At 41.5% G+C, this 17149-nt stretch overlaps 1 protein-coding gene across 9 annotated transcripts in view; it reads left to right on the top strand.

The window, feature by feature from the left end:
- Positions 1-17149, top strand: part of abr (ABR activator of RhoGEF and GTPase) — a 78994-nt gene that overhangs the window by 36931 nt on the left and 24914 nt on the right. For all 9 annotated transcript variants that reach the window (XM_052047756.1, XM_052047755.1, XM_052047757.1 and 6 more), the window contains 10 exons: positions 1843-1895; positions 1998-2138; positions 2211-2332; positions 2470-2638; positions 4127-4246; positions 4351-4426; positions 4514-4618; positions 6500-6574; positions 11135-11232; positions 11329-11460. In XM_052047756.1, the coding sequence (XP_051903716.1) occupies positions 1843-1895; positions 1998-2138; positions 2211-2332; positions 2470-2638; positions 4127-4246; positions 4351-4426; positions 4514-4618; positions 6500-6574; positions 11135-11232; positions 11329-11460 (1091 nt within the window). The remainder of the gene's footprint in view (positions 1-1842; positions 1896-1997; positions 2139-2210; positions 2333-2469; positions 2639-4126; positions 4247-4350; positions 4427-4513; positions 4619-6499; positions 6575-11134; positions 11233-11328; positions 11461-17149) is intronic.

The following is a 17149-nucleotide window of genomic DNA, read 5'->3' as shown; positions in this document are numbered from 1 at the left end:
TTATATTCCAATTGACAGGTTATGTGCTGTAGAATTTGGATACATTTTGAACCTTAACAAAACAACTAGTAATCCGCCGCAATCTTGATTTTCTGCAGTTGAGTGTTGATGAGATGTCCCTACATACCGTCCATGCTAGATTTCTTAAACTATGATGTCATTGCTGCTGTCGTAGTTATTTATTTACATGTTGTATAAAAATGTGATACACAATGAACCCTCATCAATTTGTCAGGTCAAATTCATATCAGTGTTGCATATTGTAGCATCATGGTGCCAAGGAACTATGTTGAAGGGAGTGAGGAGCTTCATATAGGCAAAAGTCGTACTTTGCTGCCATCTTTTATGTCAATCATAAACCTTTTTTTGAGGGGGGAGGGGTCACTCGTCAATTTTTGCTTATTTATCTTGGCAGGGCTGGCCCTATAGCCACTGCACTTCAATTGAGACTACCTGAACTTTGTTACAGATACTTGAGATCAACTCACTCACTCACTCACTCACTCACTCTCACTCAGCGTACAGTCCTTTGAAGGAGACTGACTGCCTGACAATTGGCCTGAGGGTGGTGGATCTTCAAAGATAATTAGCAAGGCATTTGGAAAAAAAATCCCTCCGGCCTTGTGCTGGGGAGCTTTCGTACGTGTTTGCATACTGTATATGTGTATCTGAGGTAGATCTGAGCCTGAATAAGTGTGTACATATGGGAGCAGATCTGATCAGGGTCCCAGTAGGTTTTCACGCTCTCATATGTCCGTATTGAAGTAGAAGAAAGGAGACAGAAAGAAGTGGAGAGACAGCTTATCTCTCACCACTGAGCTTCTCTGAAAGTGATGTTTAGTGGACATGATGGGTGTAATGTTCAAGAGGAACTGCAGCTGTGCTTTACATCTCAGTGGCAGCAGAACATGACCTTCCCTGCATAATGAAGTCTCACTCCTTCGCTGTGTTTCACCTTGTTAGCCTCTCTGGTGTTTAAAAAAGGTGGCTTGAAATCTCCCAATTGATCAGCTTGATTGATAGGTTGGAACTTTAGATTTCTATTTTTTTAATGTCCTTGTGTGTTGTTTTCATATTACTCTTATGTTTTGGTTAGATGATTCATATACCTTTTAAACATAACATGCCATACTTACTACATCCAAAACCTATGAAAGCAAAAAAAAATCTCAGTGGTAGAGTGCAGGCCTCAATGTAGTTATAGTTTCAAGAATTATCCCTTGTGTATTTAAAACATTTATTCTAGCTTGTATTTAACACTGCCACTTAGTTCAGCCTTTCAGTTCACTACCTCAATGCTAATGCTAATTAGCAACAGATTTATCACAAGCGATGATCCAGTTGTAGATAGTCATTATAATGCTAGTTGGTCATATTCTTTATCCCCTGTGAAGAATGACAAACATTAGTGCCGTGGCGATGAGCTGTGAGGAGTTGAGATGATTTTCCTCGAATATAATAATAGAGTGTGGAGGCTTACCTAATTATGTCAACATCACTTAGCTCGTTTGCTGCCCATCTTCCCTTTTTTGTGTTTTTCTGTGGGTGTTTCTCACCTTGAGGTGTCAAAGCGGCTGTTCTTCACACTACCTTAACAGCAAAGCGGATCCCGCGTCAGGCTGCCAATTGTGTGCGCGCGTGAGTGCTTGTATGTACGCGTGTGTGCACTCATCCCCCCTCTACTCACCTCATCAGATGTGTTTATCCAATTAAAATCTTTTGAATTACTTTATTTCAAAGTTACCGGGTCAAGTGCATGTCTAGAGGACACTTGAGTGTGACGTTAGTTTTATTTGATAAATTGTGACCAAACGTGACCTTTGGCTTCTTCTCTCCGTATAGCTCTTCTTTATAAACCCATTGACCGTGTGACAAGGAGCACCCTAGTTCTTCACGTGAGTACCGGTACACCCTTTATAACAGGGTTTATCATGGATTTACATTGAAGATCCGAGTGTTGGGTTTGTTTTTTTCAAACTTTGGTGTATGCACTGCAGGACTTGCTGAAACACACGCCAAAGGACCATCCAGACTTCCCCCTCCTGCAGGATGCTCTGCGGATATCTCAGAATTTTCTCTCCTCCATCAATGAGGAAATTGACCCTCGCAGAACTGCTGTCACCACGCCCAAAGGAGAGGTGCGCTTTAATCCCAGACAACCTCTTTTTTATGGCTCGCACGAATGCCATGTTTCATTCCAATTTGCTCAGGCTCGTCAGCTGGTGAAAGATGGCTTCCTTGTGGAGGTGTCAGAAAGCTCCAGGAAGCTACGCCACGTCTTCCTCTTCACCGACCTGCTGCTCTGTGCCAAAATGAAGAAGACCTCTGTTGGGTGAGCTTCCTTCCATGTTTTTTTTATCCACATTGTGTGTAATGTTCTGTACATATATATTATATATGCATGTACTTAGACATATGATGACTGATTTGCTGATTTTTTTTTTCCACCATCACTTTGTCTCCCCGCAGTCGTCACCAGCAATATGAGTGCAAGTGGTACATCCCTCTGGCAGATTTGACTTTCCAAACCCTGGACGAGTCTGACTCTTGCCATAGTATCCAAGTCCTCCCTGAGCATGAGATTGAAGAGATGAAGATAAAGATATCACTCTTAAAGAGTGAGATACAAAAAGAGAAGGTAAGCTGTGCGCTTATATATTAGTTCCCTCAGGAGTCCGCTGAGAACAATTCTGATTCTATGGAGAGCAAATCTTAGTTCCATGGCTTGAAATTCGATTTTCCACAGGCATTAGAAATATATATATCTAAAGGCAAATTAATGTACCAATGAAGTAAGAATTCTAGAAAAATTATCTGCAAAACCAAAACACCTTGGAACATTCTGGAAATAAAATAATAATATTAATAATAATTTAAAAAATAATGTCCTTTATTTCCATTAATTATAAAGTGCAACTATTTCACCAAACTCTGGCTTTGAGGCAGAGCAAGTGCTATTAGTGACAGCAAGTGACATTTTACTGTGACATCTAGGTGGTGGGATGAAAACTAAATATAAATGTAATATTCTGCACCTCGCCCTTATTTTTGCTGACTATTTTTAATTTTCAGCAGAGAGCTTTGAAATCCGCAGTAAATTCCTACGGTACTATTATATGAAGTTGGGTCTAATTCCAGCAATAAAATACAAGAGACAGTCTGCGTCAGACTCAGCTTTCTACTTGGACACTCTTTACATTTATGTGGCTTACTACTAGTAATCTTTTCAAAACAATTCCTATGATTGCTTATCCATAAATGACCAATGCAGTTCCTATGGAAAGCTATTTTGTGCATTTTTTTTCGATATCTTTGTTATCCATCTTATCCTCACTACTGAAACAATTAGCAGACCAATAGAATGACTCCGGCATGCCACTACAAGTGTCTTACTAGTAAATAACTAGTAAATTCAGACAGTAACAGTCGGAAAATTACTAGTTAATTTTCAGACATACAGTAATGTTGCCCTGAAGGGGAGCACAGAGTTCCTGTTATCCCGCTTGCATATGGTGCTAAAGTCTCCCACTCAGGGCACATGGAGCAAACACGCCTTCTATTTCCAGCCAGGGGATAGAACATCTGATAGAACACTGACTGACTCACGGCTTCCTGGGGAAGATCTGTGAATTCATGTTCCCTCGGTCCACTGAGAATAAATAACGTGATTAGCAGTTGAATTTGAGACATGTGCAGGTGTTCCCACAAAATAGGAAACGGTCACATGAGGCCAATAACAACTGTGCATTTTTTTTTGGTGGGGGGGGGGATTTTGAGGACTTACTAAACATTGAATGTAAAAAAGAGGGTTGACTCAATCCCTCGGGCAAAGTTAAGTAAGGAAAAAGAAACAGAATTAAAGTCTTGAACCACCATTCTGAAGAATCATTTCAATGCTGTCAGTTGTAGTAGCCTACAGTTTGTAGCCTATTACAGCATTTTCAGTCATTTGATTTTATATTATAATTAAAATTTGAACTAATAGTTACTGGTCATTCCAACTTAAACTTTACATTGGTTTGGTTCAACATACCTGACAATCCAAAAAGGTGTGTCCAAATATATACAGCATATATATATATATATATATATATTTTTTTTTTTTTGGGGGTGTGGGTTGTTTTAGAAAGCACCAAAGGGTCAGAACCGCGTGGAGCGCCTAAGGAAGAAGATGAACGAACAGGAATCCTGGCTGCTGCTCCACTCCCCCACAATCCCCTTCCGCCTTCACAACAAACATGGCAAGGTTAGTTCTCTGTCATCATAGATTGCTGCAGGGCTCCGGTATAACCACTAGATAGAGCCATACATCAAGACGATTGACTTTTAATGCGAATGGTTCTCATGCAGAGCTACCTGTTCCTGCTCTCCTCTGATTATGAGAGGTCAGAATGGCGGGAAAGCATTCAGAAGCTCCAAAAGAAAGGTGATATTCATCCAAATACAATTGTTGATTTATACTTAATGAAAGAAGTGCGCCACTAACTACAGTGTGTATTCTGTGTATTTTCAGACCTTCAGGCGTGTGTATTAAGTTCAGTAGAGTTGCAGGTCCTTACTAGCTCCTGTTTCAAACTCCGAACTGTCCACAATATTCCTGTCACCAGTAATAAAGATGGTAAGACACATGCTCATTTCAATAAATTCTTGTTTTTCCAACACTGAATAACCCCCAAAACGCAGGTGGCAGAGTGGAGGTTAACACATATTTTTATCCATTTGCTGGCATTCACAATGTGGCGTACTGTGTCAAACTGTTGGCCGACACTGAGCTCTCAGTCTATATATTTGTTTTTGCTGCACATTCCTACATTGTCGTGCTTTCGGGAGACTGGCATTAGAGCCATCTGGTTGACCTCCTCTGACATCCCTGAATGCCACAAGTGTCTCTGCTTTCACATTGATAGACATACTGTCTCAGTCTACAACATGCACAAAATGACCCCCAACCTAGAGTGCAAAGGCCTCTGCAAACTCGAACAGATCACCCATTATGTTCAATCCCCAACTGAAAACAAAACATTTTTGACTTAATAATGTTTACCGTACTGTGTATATATTTCCGCCATGTTCTCTGGGTTACCCTTAATAGTATATTTGTAAATGATTGAAATAAATCAATAATCCAGCAACCCTTAAAATGAAGTGTCTACTCAGAGCATTGCAGGGCCCAAGACGATTTATATACCTAAATATTTTCTATCAAATATTTACTATAAAATGTGACTGTTTTAGTGTGACTGATTGTGTCATGGTGCACTGGCCTGACTTATGTGCGGGCAGCGTGGGATCGGTTCCCACTCAGTGATGTTGTGAATGTGTGTATGGTTGCTCGTCTCTATACAGTATGTGCCCTGTAACTGACTGGTAACCAGTTCCAGGGTTAGTCCGCCTTTTGCTCAAAGTCAGCTGGGATAGGCTCCAACAACCCCCGCGACCATATTCAGGATAAGCGGTGTTGGAAGTGGATGGATGGATGTGAATGTATTAGTTAAAAAAACATGTGCACCATGTGCGATGTCGCCCTCTTCTGGCTGCATGGGATAAATAAAAAAAACGTTCAAACACACATTTGCTATGAAAGGTTATGAGGCATTCATGTTTTTGGGATGTGGAAGGAAAGCACAGTACATGGAGAAATCACGCACATCTATGGCGATTAAAACATGTGTCTCCTGACTTCAAGGCAGATGCACCGCTCATCGTAAAACCAACATGGAGACAAACGCACATGCATGCACAATGACATGGGCTACACAGAGCACAGTAGTGGTTCAAATTGAGACCAGCTGGTCAAGGAATGTTCTCATACAGTAATTAACTGATTGGATAACCTTGCAGAGGCCCAAAATTGGAAAGTTGTTTCAGTATATTTGTCCTATGACTGAGAAAATAGTTAAAGCGTTCCTCTTGTTTATATTTAAGTATTTTCCATTAAAAAAACATTTAGTGAGTGCAAGACTGCTTAGTATGTTGCATCACAGTCAGAGGTCCTGTATTTGCTTAGGCCTTTCTTTGTGGCATTTGAATGTTCGAGGTCAAGGGTCAGACTTTGCCACCCCTTGCACATTTTTTTCTGTTGGCATCCTCCATATTTTAGCAATGAAATGTGAGCATGGCTTGCATCAAATTTCAACTTGTTCCAACTGTTTTTAAAAAAGTAGGAAATATTTAATGTTACAAGCAGTTCAATTAAAATGTGTCACATTTAAAATTTTAACTAAGCAAATGTGAGTGATACAACATTTTTTTTTCACCCGTGTTCTTGACTGATGAAATAGGAAATGGATATATGGTACGGATAACTGACAGCTCTTTAAGCCCCTTCCAAGCTGAACATTTGAACCCTCGTCTTGTGATTGACACTCACTTAAAACAACTCTGACATAAATTCGTAACCGTTAATGCGAAGGGTCACCCAAAACCGTTCACAGGCACCCACATTGGCACATATATAAAAATCTGTGTTTTCAAGTCAATGTGATGCTTTTATGCCCAGATGAAGAGACTCCAGGCTTGTACGGCTTCCTTCACGTCATCGTCCACTCTGCCAAAGGGTTCAAGGAGTCAGCCAGTAAGTGCACCAACTTTTGTTCTTCACCACACCCGTCGTGCACACACTATAGCTCTGCATACTCCTTGCACGCAGCTGCTATGGCTAGCATGCTGGCACACACATGAGCCAGTCAATCATTGTGTTGTGCACGTGTTGTTTTCATCAGGCGATGGCCACGTAGAGGAGGCAGAGGACAGAAAGGCGAGGATTGGGCGGTCGGTGTGGCGGGGAGGGGCTGTTGAGTAGAATAGTGGAACCCTCACTAGAATGTTTGTGATTTTTTTTCCCCCCCCCTCAGACGGCAGGATGAAAAGTTTAAATAATCACAGTCAGGCATAATTTCATAAATAGAGCTCGGATGTGTTCGGATCGGTGTTCACATTGCAGACGCGTCACATAAGTAGGCGTTTAATTACCCACAACGGAAGGCGGCCCAGATGAGATTGGGAACAAATTCCGAGATGTACTGTTCACACTGCATGAAAAACATCACAAAACATGTCACATATCGGCCAAAAAATCTCAATTGAGCTGCAGTGTGAAAATAAGACTAGTTTTTGTCTTTTAAATTTTTAATCCTACTTCCTGTCTCATTTTGCATCCTGTTTTTATCGCGCAGACAGCTGTGTGTGCGTGTGTGTGTTTGATGTTTCCAAGTCTGCACAGAGGCTATTTCAGATGTGCCACAAATGGACAGCTGGTGTTTCGGTGCACATTGTACGCGCGCGCGCGCACACACACACACACGCACACACACACACACACGCACACACACACACACACACACATTGAGTTTAAATATCAAATAACGTGAAACTAGACAGTAAAAGATGATTTCCTCAGTTGCCATGACAGCTGTGAGTGTATGAAAGCCGCCCGCAAGAATGTTCCGGCTAATGGATTGGAGCGCAATCTCCTCAGAAGGCCTTTTTGATCCTTGGTAGAGAGCCAAGAGGCGAGATGGTTACAACGAGGAAATATCTGGTGTTGACCATCATAATGTTCCTTGCTCTCACAATGTCTTGATCAGTGGCAGAAGTTGATGAAGACATTTTTTTTTGCATCTTTTTAACATGTCTTTTAACGCTACCAACTACAGTCTTCGGTTTATTGATGGGATCCAAATCCATGTGCATTCTTGCTGTTAATTAAGGGTTTTAGCATGGCTGTTGCGTTTTTGTTGTTGTTGTTGTTGTTGTTGATGTCTCCTTCATCATTTCTACTTGAGACGTTCCCTTAGTTAGAAAGCCACACTTCCTGCACAACTAAAGATAACAACACACGAGTTTGGTTGGTGGCAATGCACATGATACTACAGTCAGCATGTCTAATAGCGGCCAATTTTCACGATTTCCGAGTGTTGAGAAAGCATGTAGTCAGATAATCCTGTTGCGTGTTTTTGTTTGTTTGTGAAGTCGCACATGCATCTAAATGATTGTCGTTTTCCTGTGGGAATTGGCTTTTCATTTAGCTCAGGGTAAGGGAGACAAACTAGGTCACAGAAGCAGAAGCGAGATGTCGTACCTCTCAAATAATAACTCCTGTATTCTATAAAAACATGACCTGGTAAAGTGAGAGTTTGTCTCTTAGTTCATTTTTCTGCGTGTATGCGAGTCAAATGAGGGATATTGATGCAAATTAACCCAATGAAAGTGGACTTGGCCGTGCTACACAATTGGTCCCGTTAATTACCGCAAATTAAAGTTCACATTTGGCCATTGACAAAATGGATATCAATCTGTTTTTTTGTTTTGGTCATGGCACATCCCGAATCAAAATGCGTAATTCACTCCTAATTGGATTAAAACCATGGTCGCCTGGATTACTGTTTGCTGTGTTCTGTGCTATTATTAGTTTTCCAAAAATTCAATTATGACGGTTTGCTAACAATTTTCCCCAGTCACGCCAGGCAGATAATGGTGCGATTCAGTGGCTGGTTCTTCGAGCTATAAAGCTTCTTCTTCGTTTAGCGGGCTGTCACTTGTCAACCCATTCTACAGAGCCTTAAGTTTGACCCGGCATTCAACACAACCTGAGGCTAAGCTTAGCGTCCTGTATTAGAACACACAACGAGGCTACAGCCCTGAGTCAAGTGAGATGGAAAAGGATGGTATCCATTAACCTCTCTTTTAAGGGTTCAGAGACCTCATGCAGACCAATTCATCCCCCTCAGAGTCAGCCTCGGGTTGACCTGCCAGGGAAATAGAAATTCATCAAGTTCCGGGACACTTTGAGTTTGTCCTACTTTGTTTTGGAGTACTCTAGACAGACACACACACACAAATTATTTCCCTGACCTTTGAGTCCAATATTTGGGCAGAGAAATGCATTTCAGAGAAATATTGGGAGTTCTGCACATAAAAGCCTTCTGTCTTAAACACAACCCTTTTTTTCCCTGGAATGTTTCTTTCAAATTTAATGTGAGTTGTGTATTTGAGGTGTCCACCATAAAGTGACAGTCGTGCTTCTGTTTGTTAAAGTGTACGACAACAAATCAGTTTATTAAATATCTCCCACGTGGCCACACTGAATTCCCCCTCTGATGAACTTCCCTCATATCATCACCACTAATCTTCCTCCCTCTGAGTAATTATGGGCGCTTTTCAGGATGCTAAGAAAACAAGCAGGCGGAACCAGACTAGATGGAATGAAGTTCATTATATTGGACAGTCCTGTTATTTTCTGAAAGTATTTGACTTTTTTTCACAAGGATGATAATACTGTACTTGTTGTCTCATATATTCAAGCAAACCAACATTATATTGCTTCTAATTTCTAGAACATTCTTTCAAGAAAGATGCTAAGTGCTTCATGCTGCTTGTTGCTTGTTGTTCCAGTTTACTGGAAAAATAAAAATTAAACCAAGAGAATGATGCATTGTGTATTTGACCCGCCCCCCCCCCCAAAAAAAAATCATTGATTTTGACAAACATCCGCTAGCTTATTGGTAACACATGCTACAAAACACAATAAACGGTGTTGTAGTAACCCTTTAAGCCACATATATTTTCATACAAAGAGTGCAGCCACACATGTCGGCAGACAATATCACAGAGGCTGGTACAGATTAATAGCATTTCCATTTATTTCAGTGGGCAAAGGTGTTTTGAGTTATGGGCATAGTCACAGTTAAATTAAACATATAAATCAACTACTGTATTTGCTTACTGGAATGCCCTGGCACGTGGGAAAGGAGAGTTAGAGTGGCTAATGCAACAGTAAAACACACTCACATAGAAACTGCTGTCAGCCACAGTTCTCACTCACTCGAACGTCACACCCCCACACCTCCAAGCCACGCCTCTTAAAGGCATATACACGTTCATAGATGATTAAATTCACACAATATTGCCTTTACATCTTATGCTTGCAATTTACTGTTTTGCATTTAAATATAATTAAAATGTGTGCGTGTTTAAAAAAAAATAGTGTGCTAAAAATGTATTTCTTCAGTGCTTTTGATCAGGTCGCTTAATACCACATGTATTCACGTTTTGCGGGTGGATCTGGAATGTATCTCTTGCAATAAACCTGGGTTCCCCGTATAAACATTCTCCGTCAGGCTTGCGAAGTGTTTATATATCTATGAGGTTTCAGCACACGCGCGCACATGCACACCCCACATCCCTTCTTCCGTCTGTACATCCTTCGCTCAATCTCGACCGCTCTCCCGGTGAAAGGTCGAGCCATACGTCTTTCCATCCATCATCACGTCAGGAGGAGTCTTACCCGAGGGAGCAGGTCGAGGATACGGGACGTATAGACAGGCAGGACAGCAACGCAGCCTGCAAGAATTGCTACAACAGCATTTAAAAAACACACACACACATTAACCAAAATAATTGCTTCATTCAAGGGACAAGAGGGGCCTGATCCCAGGAGAGGGACACTCACGATGAGCGTGTACACTGACTGAAAAATGACGCCTTTCCGCTCACAGAATACAGTAAATTGACACTTCAAGGACTACTCGTACTTGAGTTTGATGCGACAAACCTCCTTTTCTCGATTGTATTATTTTACTTCCACTTCTGCCTGTGTTCATATGAGACAATAAAGATGATGTGCATCATGAGAAGTGATTACAATCATCGTTTACTTAAAAGCAACCCCTGGTGTCAATTTAAATAGTCCCGTTGCTTTCTCAGCTCGCTACTTTATTACTTTCTCAGCGCATCCTACTTTATTACCGTCACATCACCTTCATTGGATTACGATGAGTGAATCTCATCTAATTACTGAATATGATCTCATGACAATATGGTGGCTATCAAAAGTAAAAGCATGATATGAACTCATTCAATTTTCAGACCCTTTAAAGTCTTGGGGGGGGGGGGGGGGTGAAAACAATATAAATAAGTACCGGTACCTAGGATTGAATGTGTGCAGTCTGAAAAGACAGAAATATGCTTTTGGGACTTTTTTTTCAGGTCAATATGAATGTCATTGAGTATTAAGTAATACCTTTTTATATCTTCACTGCCCTGTGAAAATCGTTGCAAGCCTACAAATTGATTTTGATTAAGATGCACTTAGTGTAAAATCTGCCAATTAATCATCCTCTTCGTTTCCTTCTAGACCTGTACTGCACCCTCGAAGTTGATTCTTATGGATACTTTGTGAGCAAAGCTAAGACCAGAGTCTTCAGAGACACCGCCGAACCTCAGTGGAATGAAGTCAGTGGAAAAAATAAATAAAAGAATAATACGTTCTTCAGGTTTTCAGCTTGACCTTGCCGGCGCTTTATTAACCGTCCTCGTGTCCTTCAACAGGAGTTTGAGATTGAGCTGGAGGGGTCCCAGTTCTTGCGAATCCTGTGCTATGAGAAGTGTTACGACAAGAGCATGCTCAACAAGGATGACAATGAGATCGTGGATAAGATCATGGGCAAAGGGCAAGTTCAGGTAAGAGAGGAGGAGCCACCAGTGACCCCACCCCCCCTCACCCCCAAAAATTCGAGACGCTTGTGTGTCGTTCTTGGGGAGATTTCCCAAACATGTGACTCCTTTTTGATTGGCTGTTTAGCCTCTTAGCACAATGGCGCGGTTTTGGAGTGGTTAGCCTCTACTTTCTCTAGTTGGAGTAAGAGAGCCTGAAAGCCACTTTTGCCAAATAGGATTTCCCCAATCCTTGTTGTGAGAAATATACAATAAAAATCCCTTTTGGGGAGTTGTAAACCATCTACCGCCTCCACAATGGAATCTTCGTGGTTACTTGGAGGCTAAATGCTCTCCCTTCTTTCGTATAGGATGAGGGGTTTTTTTCAGAGCCCCCTACAGAGGAGTCATGTGTGAGTTTTTCCATAAGGGAAATGTCGGTTGGTCAAGTGAAGCCTGCCTATTGTCATGTTCCCCCTCGATTATAGCAAATTGCTATCATTTGCTTCAGCTTCACCTCATGATCTCCTCTGAGGGTTGTAAGTACCTCTTATCGTCAGTTTAAATGAATTTCAACATTGAGCTCGTTATTGGTGAGCCTGGATGTCAAACTTGAGCAGATCATCTGATTCGGTGAAACTGTTTCAATGTTTGTTACTTCAGCGAGATCGGTGACAGTTTGACAGCTGACGTATTTATGTCGAACTCGACGGAAAGTGGGGCAAGCATTAGATCACCCACATGACTTGTGTGTGAAAGGAAAGCTTCAACTCCAAAATGATGCCTTGACGCGCGTGGGCTGCTTCTCATTAAGCATATTTCGGTTTGGAAAACAACTTCAACAAACTCCCAACGTTTCCTGTTTTCTCTGCGCTGCTTATGCGGATCTTTGTCTCATCCTGTGAGTCACTTGTACAGCACACATCGTGTACATTATGGCTGTCGTTTAGGAAACATTCGGTTCACAAGCTTCACTCGCTATCATGACCCGAGGTTTATTTTAAGTAGGACTATTCATGTTTTTTGTCATGAGGATTCATTCGAATTATAATGCCACCTCTAAAGCTGAACGCTGTGGTTATATATATACTTTTTTGAGGAATTCAGCAAATCATGTCATACCTCAGTTCGGTGAGTATCGGCAGATTAATTTTGTAAGTGTTTTGCTTCTCCTCTGGCCTTTGTGGGCTTTTCACTACATCTCCCCCCCCCCCCCCCCCCCCCCCCCCTCAAAGGAACAGCCAGCCATAGCAAGAGAAGGAACAGCTTGAAAGGTCAAAAAGAGAAAATGCACCCCCAGTTAAGTGAGGTGGGGTCACATTCAAAGCAGTAACACTGCAGTACTACAGTTACATTTGCTGCTTACCAAATTTAAGACTTAGTGGGTTGTGGCTTGTGCATGTTTTTAATTACAGTGGTTAACATTTGACTATAGAATATTTGTTTTAAAAAAAAGTTTGAGTGATGACGCTTCAGAGTCTTTTGCCTTTGCATTATCCCTGTGTTGTGAACGATGAGATTTTTCTGTTAAGTGATTAATTGCACTTTTACAACTGTTTAAATAGTTAAAATATTCTTTAGAATAGTTTTACTTCTATTACTTCCTTTGAGAAATTCAGGATTCAAACAAATTCAGAAGTCACCTACATTGTCTTGGCCGCCAGTCACAGAGACAAAAGTTGCTGGGAACATCCACTTCTAGCCAACAACAGAGGGGGGTGGGGGGAGCAAATAAATACACCACATGTTTGAGACATAAAATGAAGACGGAGCGAGGGAGAGAACGGAGGGCCATGTCCCAAACCCTTGAGAGGGTGGGAACAGCGTGCGCCTGATTATGTGAGTGGGAAGTTTTAGAGAAACAAAATGATTCGCTTTCGGAAGATGTTCTTCGCTGGTCTCTCAGTACTGTGTGTAGTACATGGACATTTTGGGCATTGCTGTCTTGATGAAACAACCTGAGTTTTGTTCGGTTTTTTAATTTATTTCTGGTACCTCTACTTACGAACCTTGCTTCATACGAACTTTTCAAGTTATGAAACGCGTCAACAGGAAAATATTGCCTCTTGTTACGAAAGAAATGTCAAGATACAAAAGGTAAAAATACAGCATGGACTGCTGCTCGCATCTCTGAGTTTCCTGAATGCAACATAGAGCAGCTCTGCCGTTGGCATCATCATGGCATCCCATTGACTAAGAGAGACCTCTATCGTATGTGTCTGTGTGTAGATCAGGGGTGTCAAACGCATTTCACATTGTCGGCCACATACAGCCTGGTTAGATGTAAAGTGGGCCGGACCATTAAAATTATACCATACTCTGCTATAAATAACCAAAACAATGTCTTTCCTTTGTTTTGGTCTAAAGAAGCACAAGAACATTAGGAAAATGTTGAAATGTAATAAACAGATCTTTTACAAAACATTTCATGAAGCTCCTTAGATTTCCTTAGACAAATGTGCAATTTACTTTTATCATGCACATATATCTATTGCAACGATCCCACTGATTGTACAAAGGCGCACAACTTTAACAAGTAATTCGTATTGAAAAATATAGTAATGCACTTTTAATATTAAACGAGATTTACAAAGAAAGGAATGTTTAAACCATGTACAGAGAAAATCTAAATGTAATCCCTGCCTACACCTTACAAACCAAAGAGAAAGCTATTAAATGTGTAAATAAAAAGTATTCACATGTCCTTGATAGTGTTTGCTGTGTTGGATCTGTCTCAGTGACAGACTGAGGCTGCTGTCTTCTCTGATCAAAACAATGTTGTCTTTTACTCTGTAAACAATGTGTCACCCTAGCGGATACTCCATGAATTGCATCGTATAAAAAATATTAATTCCGTGTCTTATGCATTTTTTCACTTTTAAATTATCCTGCGGGCCTGATCAAACCTTCTTGCGGGCCGGTTCTGGCCTGCGGACCGTATGTTTGATAGACCTGGTGTAGATGGATAGACGTGTCTATAAAGCCTCCTCTTCATTCGCCCCTCGGGCCATGAGGCACTCCAATAGTTTTATGTACATTTGAATCAACCAGAAAAGAGTGTTCACCTGTCGGTTGATTGCTCACTATGCTGATGTTTGCTTTGGACATTTTTCGAACGATTGTCAAAAGCCGACAAAAGCAAACGTCCATGGATCAGTTCTTTGCTAAACGCCATGCAAAAGCCACTTCTGAGAGAGACTTAATAGGGCTAAAAAGATGAGGACGGAGTTAAAAGTTAAATGGCCATCATTTTTATTCTTTACTCTATTCTTTGTTTGTCTACATTCTGCACAACTCATTTAATGTGCAATAATTTATTTGGAACATGTATTTGTTACATATTTTGGTGCATTTTTATGTCTGAATTTTGGGGGCGCTTGGAACAGATTAGGGCCTTTCCATGGAAACCACGTCTCTACTTGCAAAATGTTCTAGTAAAGAAATTTCTTCCAGAACCAATTAATTTCGTAAATAGAGGTACCACGTAGCTTTTCCATTTTATAAATTTATTTCTTTTGTGAAAAGCACCAATGGATAAAACAAAATAATAGCATTCCATACTTATGTGTGTGCTGTGACAGACATTTGTCCGGAGTGCAGATACTTTCACTCAAGCTGTTTGCTTTCTTGGTGAAGTCAAGTTAAGAAGGGGGCCTTCAATGTTTTGCTTTCCTCTCCCGAGACCTTCATAAACTTGTGGATTAGTGACTGACCGTAAATGGGCATATTGTACTGAAGCTCTCTTTTTTTCTTTTTTTTTCTTCTTCGCCCCACCTCATACTCCTTTTTCTTCACTTTAAACTGATGAGGATCTCTCACGGGATACCTTCAAAGCAGCATTTCCCCCCGTCCCCCTGAAAATGGTTAAATGGACAATTTGTGATGTCCACCGGTGACGACATCTATGCAACACTTTGTTTCGATTGAACGGCTGGTCTGCACGGAGAAATCATTTCTTTGCAGCCCTTCAGCCCGTGACATCGCCTGAGCAGATAACCTCTGCCCCCCGGGGTCACAGTGTTAATCCTTCTCTGATCAGCAGCAAGGTCGGATGACACACCTCCCTTGCGTCCATCAAAACGTTAGCCTCAAAGGTTTCTCACTGATCCATATCAGCTCTCCAGGTTGCCAGTCAAAGGAAAGAGCTGTCTCCACTTTGTGATGACTTTGGCATTTTGCCACTCATCTCCCCTTGGCTATAGGTTCTGTATATCCACAGTGACCTTTCTTTGTAATACAAACCTAACACATTTGAAAACTTGAATGGCATTTAACAGAGTGCAGACCACCGCCATGCTGGAATTAGTAACAGCGGTGGATTTAGCGAGGGTTCCCCCCGTGAGCAGGCTGCTTCCTGGTTAACGGGCGGTTGACATTTTTACAGTTCAGCACTGATGTGACTCAAGAGTGAAATTCTTCCTCGGCAATCCACACAATCTCTCAGTCTTTTAGCCTCATCCCTAGAGGAGGTAATTCGCAGAAAGAACTGGGATCAGATCAAAGGATCAGTTTAATGATGAGCACAGATGGGGAAGCACCAGCAATATATTTCACTTGCTGTGAAGCTTTTTTGTGTGCTTTGAACAACAGGTTAAAGTTACTCTTTTCATCACCTTTAAACGGAAAATTGTATCTTGTATATTTATTTGTCATTTAAGTTTTATTTGGTCTGATCTGATTTCTGGAGCCTGATTAAAATTTTTATGGTACAACATCATTACAGCATCATAAATATGTTGGTGGGTTAGTTATCGACAGACATACATGCAAACATGTGCAGTTGCTGGTCTCCTGTACCCCGAAGTGCACTCATTCAAACTCAAGCACTTTGCAAGTTGTCCCAAGTGACACAGGCGTGTGACTTGTCATGCTTTTCTTCAGAGGACAAGTTGCGTAACCGTTCAAGATCCAAATCCCAGAACTCTGTGTAGCTGCGAACCGTCTTATCGCTCAGTGTCCGCGATGCTTTTATCTCAGTAACCCGACGCTCACACGCACCCCATTCCAGCGTCCCTTTGGGCTCTCTTCTTGTGTCTTTTCTGTCTTGTTTTATCAGGGGGGGGGGCATGTGGGTTGCCTTTAAAAGTGGCCAGTGACCACAAATTGGCAGGTAGCAGGTGAACGGCTAATCCCAAAGCAGCCTTTACAAGCCTTTCAGATATCAAAGGTGATCCCACGTTTTGTTTTTTTTGTTGTTTTTTTTGTTGTTTTTTTTTCTGAGTGCATGTCTGTTCTGTGTCTGTAAAGACATGACATGTTCTTTGCTGCATTATGTCTGGCACATAGACATGTCAAATGACCCATGTTGCATTTCCAGTTCTGGTATGTCTCCCAACCAACCTACGCGACCTACAACACCCCTAAAAACACCACCTGGGGTTGTTTTTATGGCTTGTATTTGGGTTGAGTGCGTGTCAACCCTGCACCTCCCGGCATCTGCAGCGTTAATGGGCCCAATAAGCCGTAATCTGACCAGTTTCCCGGAGATAATGAGAGCCAGATAAGGCAAGGAAAAGAGAAAGAAGCACTGAACTTGTTTGCCAAGGGCTTCTTGAAGCCCCCTCTTCGAAGTGCAGGAGCAGGACAGGCATGCACACATTAGCTGCCGTGACTGTAAAAGTACGGGTGCAAAAGGGTTGTAAAGTTGGTGGTGAGCATCTGTCTGCACTCTCATTCCCACTTAAGTGCCGTCGTCTTAAGCATTAGGCGCAGGGAT

Source organism: Hippocampus zosterae, chromosome 16 (genome assembly GCF_025434085.1).
Source record: "Hippocampus zosterae strain Florida chromosome 16, ASM2543408v3, whole genome shotgun sequence".
In the NCBI taxonomy this organism is placed as follows: domain Eukaryota; kingdom Metazoa; phylum Chordata; class Actinopteri; order Syngnathiformes; family Syngnathidae; genus Hippocampus; species Hippocampus zosterae.
This window is presented reverse-complemented; position numbering and strand designations above follow the sequence as displayed.